The sequence below is a fragment of the Vicia villosa genome, linkage group LG6, assembly GCF_029867415.1.
Source record: "Vicia villosa cultivar HV-30 ecotype Madison, WI linkage group LG6, Vvil1.0, whole genome shotgun sequence".
NCBI lineage: Eukaryota > Viridiplantae > Streptophyta > Magnoliopsida > Fabales > Fabaceae > Vicia > Vicia villosa.
The window spans coordinates 137,326,439-137,330,796 of NC_081185.1; the positions used below are offsets into that span (position 1 = coordinate 137,326,439).

The following is a 4,358-nucleotide window of genomic DNA, read 5'->3' on the forward strand; positions in this document are numbered from 1 at the left end:
TTAGGATTCACACTTTACATTTTGGAGAAGAATATGTAAAAATGTGAAAAAGTTACATACATAGTAACAATTATTAAAAATTGTAATTAAAATATTTACTAGATTTGTTAAATTTACTGAATTTGTTAAATAATAGTATTTACTACATTTTTTATAAAATTGTGGAAAGAATTTAGACTAGTGTTTTCAATGCAAGTTATATTATTTATTGGCTTTTGCAGATGTCTCTTCAGTGCCGGGTTTACCTAAACAAGTGCAGCAGGCTGTCAGGGTCGGTGTTGACCGAGTATTGAATTGCTGTTATCTAATTGTAATATTTTTGTATTTGGTGTGGGGTTGCGGTGTTTTCATTGATGCAACTGTTGAAACTACACAACCGTCAAAACATTTTCGCACTTCTTCTGATTGTTTTGGTGCATATATATATATATATATATATATACATTTGCTCCTACAAAAACAAAAACCAAAAATTTGGCGACAGAAACAATTTTAAAGACAATTAGGCAATAAAATGAGCTTACATCACGTAGAAAACATGGATTCTCCGTCTTTTAGAGCATAAGAGTTAACATAACTCTCTTTATCTATCTCCTATATTATACTATCACTCTTATCCCAATGAAAAACAATAAAACATGGAAAACAGGTACAGGGAACAACAATAAATGAACACAAAAACAAGAGTCATCAATCCTTTCAAACAAATGTTTTTAACCAAATAAAAGGCAATACACCAAATATACTACAGAAACCTATTAGAACAGTAACAAACAGCACCAACACAAATTACATTTACATCTCTCTTACACAAGAATAGGCTAAGAAAATAAAAAATTGCCTCTAATCCTATAATCGATCATCATCATCCTCCCTCTAACTATGGCTCTCACTATCATTTAAAAAGGAGAGTGTAAGAGGGTTGTACAGAAAGCTGCTCAAATCACTAAAGCCTTTGCTTCACCCGCCTCCCATTTATGTCACTGCCATCGAGTATTGCTTCATTCCTATGCTTGCACATAAAGTCCGAATGCTCGGTAAATCTAGCCACGTACTCCAACAGCTCAGTCAGAACAGGCGGGCAACTTTCCTTCAAGTACTCAAATCCATCAGTTTGCATCACAGCTGAAGAACCAAAAAGTACAAATAGTTCAATTGATAATAATAATAATATTTCTGGATGAAAAATATTAAAAAAAGTCATCAATATCATCATTTTTGTTCAAGTCCAGATGAATTTCCAACAGAACTATGGTGATACCCATCCATAACTGTGCAATTAGATGTTTTGACTGCAAACATGATAAAAACAAACATTTTGATCAAGTGATAACAACATATCCTGGAAGAGAGCATGCTGGTTGTTCTATGATCTATGCATCACCACACCTTTGTCTTCTTTTCAGATAATAATGAATTTTAGGAGTTGGAACAAGGAAGCAGAGAGATAGACTCCCCACAAGAGGTAAAATAAAAGTATTAACAGTGTTTGGTAGTACAAATTAACTGGTCACACAAAATTTGGAAAAAACTTGGAACAAACACTGAACTGCATGAATAAATTAGTAGTAAATGTAAATGGATGACAAGAAAGCAAAACCATACAATTCTTTCACAGTTTAGTTTTTTTCTTTCATCGAACAAGTTTAAACGGGAGGGCATAATAGTGACAGGCTGACAAAGCATAACATTCAGCAGCAAATCTAACTTAGAATGACAGTTCGCTTCACAAGGAGTACACACCTTTTTAGTGTAAAACTTACTCCCTGATATCATAATCCTTTATCAGTGACCTATTATGCATAATAAGTTTAGAGAAGAAAAGAACACACCTCTGAGATTTTCGGAGGTAGCAATAAACTTGAGACAGACTGCTTTCAACTGGAAACAGTGATGCTGCTCTGCCAAGGCTAAAGTCGTAGCCACAGTATTTATGGCAACATCTTCACATAGACTCGCTTCACAGATAAGCCTGAGCCTCTCTAAGGCATATCGATCAGCAGCTGCTAGAAGATGTTGGGCCATCAAGGTTGTTGCCCATTTTGTGTTCATACCAGTAAGCTCTTGCATGTCAGGCAGTGAGTCCCAGTATATAAAATGAAGCAATGCCTGCAAACAATAAAAAGGAACAATGACGTGTCATTCAACATGCATTTTTTCCCAGCATCGTTTTCAAGCTCAGTATTGTGTTCTCATTTAATGCAAGGCTTGCAATTTGCAATTATACGGAAACCAAATAGTTACCATGTATTCAAGAAAAGTATTTTGTTACAAAAGGGAAAAACAATGGCATATCCTCCTCATCAAATCAATTAAAACATACTCATCTTAATTTATTGCAACTCAATTTTCTATGCATATTTAAGATGATAAGTTAAATATCAAGTCTTCTATAAAAAAAAATTAAGTAATACCTTAAAAACTGGAACTTCCATGTCTTCAACTTTAATACACCGAGTATTGTGATCTTTCATAGGACCAAAAAGCTGGGCTCTGAAAACAGGAGAACGCGCTGCTAGCACCAATTTATGAGCATTAAAAACTTCCCCATCCACTTCAAAACTCACATCATTTCCTATACCAGTTTCCAGCAGTTGACCAAATTGGTGACCAATGTTAGAAGGTGGTATTGCAATGGAATATATCTTTGGGCCTTCTGTGTGTGACCTCACAACACCAACACTACAATTTACAGAGAGGCAGTCATCTTTAAGGTAGTCTGATGTCTCTAAAGCTGTCCTCTTAAAAAACCTCTTGTATCCCCTGAAACACAAGATACAAAATAATCAGCATCAGCTATTTGAATGTGTGTAAAAACAACACTAAAGTCAATATATACCAATCAAATGGCATGATCCCTTCCCCAACCATTCTCACCAGCACCAGTCACCCACACAATACGTTGTGGAGCAGCCAAGCAAGAGACAAAAATATTTCATCCCTTGAATCATTCAACAAAATAATATTACATCAGACAATAGTACAATCACACAACACCCCATAATGGTTAGCCTATACTTCATTACAGAATTATCACACAGCTATATCATCAATCACACGTAAAATCAAACCTTCAAAACTCTATCACACAAATTTACACGCAAGGTAACATGATCAAATCAATGACAATTGGTACAAAATAAAAATTAAACTTTTAACAATTAGATACAAGAAACTCTAAAAAGAATAGAGAACCCACCACATACTGCCGCGGTATTTCAACGTGTAAGGCCCACTTTCAAGAGTCCTCTCGAAATGACTATGAACCTTATGCCTCTCCTTCCCACTCTGATCCAAAAGCGTCAACTCAAAAAGAGCCCTAACATCAGCACCCTCGCTGGCGAGCGCGATGAAGAGGGACACGTAGGTGGCATTATCCTCAACACTCTTTCCATCAGGGTAGAAATAGATGGCCCAATCGTACCCACCCACAGAGAATATATCCGACGCTATGTATTTCCCAATCCCGATCCCTTTTGACAACGAGTACCCCGTGATCTTGAACTGGTGAGAGCCTTTCACTGTCTCCGTGATCGAAGTCGACGAGGTTGTCGCCGGTTCCGATGAGGAAGACGGAGAGCATGAACTGGACGATGGCTTTGCGGTTTCTCGGAGAATTTTACCCATGCGAGAGCCACCGTAAGGAAATCGGGGATTTTTAATTTCAATCGTCGATCGAGGGGTTTAAAAGAAAAAGGGATCGATGCGGGAAATCGCGGTACTGATTGGGGATCTGAATTGGGGAAGTGAGAGTTTGATGAGGAAATCTAGGGTTCGATTGATGAAAGATGTGAGATTTTGAAAGAGGAATTTCTAGGGTTTGAACGATTTGGGGGAGAGGGAGAAAGAGAGAGAACGAAGAATGATGTATGAAAACACAAAAACTGAAATGACGGAAGAGGCTTTCGGTAATGTAATGAGGATGTCTTTAAATAAGATTTTTTATTAAATTTATTAGGACTAGCGTTCAAACGGGCACTCCCGTGCCCGTTTGTCCGCTTTTTTAATGCGCACAGCATCAACATATAAATGAATATTTTTTTTGTGTAAATTTTGTGATATGCACTCCCATGTTGGTCTTTCAACTCTTTTTATCGTGCACACATAAAAAGTATAAATATCTCTCTCCCTCCTTCCCTCCAGATATCTAATAAAAAATAATTCCTTCGAATTGTGAGCATGACCGTCTTTGAGGGGTAGCAGTGCAGATTCGCACATGATTCAAAATTTGTCACATTTTAACTATAATTAAATATGTCCTCATTAAATTTTCCGTGTCCGTTTGTGCGTTCTTTTTAATTCGCTCACGCGTCTTAATATAAATGAATATTTTTTGTGTAAATTTTGTGATATACACT

General features: G+C 36.6%; 1 protein-coding gene across 2 annotated transcripts; it reads right to left on the minus strand.

Moving 5' to 3' along the window:
• Positions 1–669: 669 nt before the first annotated feature.
• LOC131610178 (BTB/POZ and MATH domain-containing protein 2-like) lies at positions 670–3,914 on the minus strand. 2 transcript variants are annotated; one of them, XM_058882061.1, is made up of 5 exons: positions 3,200–3,337; positions 2,840–2,941; positions 2,415–2,763; positions 1,833–2,109; positions 670–1,125 (listed from the first exon to the last, which is right to left on the minus strand). In XM_058882061.1, exons 2-5 carry the CDS (start codon positions 2,869–2,871, stop codon positions 947–949), a joined length of 837 nt encoding a protein of 278 aa, XP_058738044.1. In that variant the 5' UTR covers positions 2,872–2,941; positions 3,200–3,337; the 3' UTR covers positions 670–946. The 2 variants fall into 2 exon arrangements, with proteins under 2 accessions (XP_058738044.1, XP_058738043.1); XM_058882060.1 differs by lacking the exon at positions 2,840–2,941 and having other exon boundaries at positions 3,200–3,914.
• Positions 3,915–4,358: the final 444 nt, after the last annotated feature.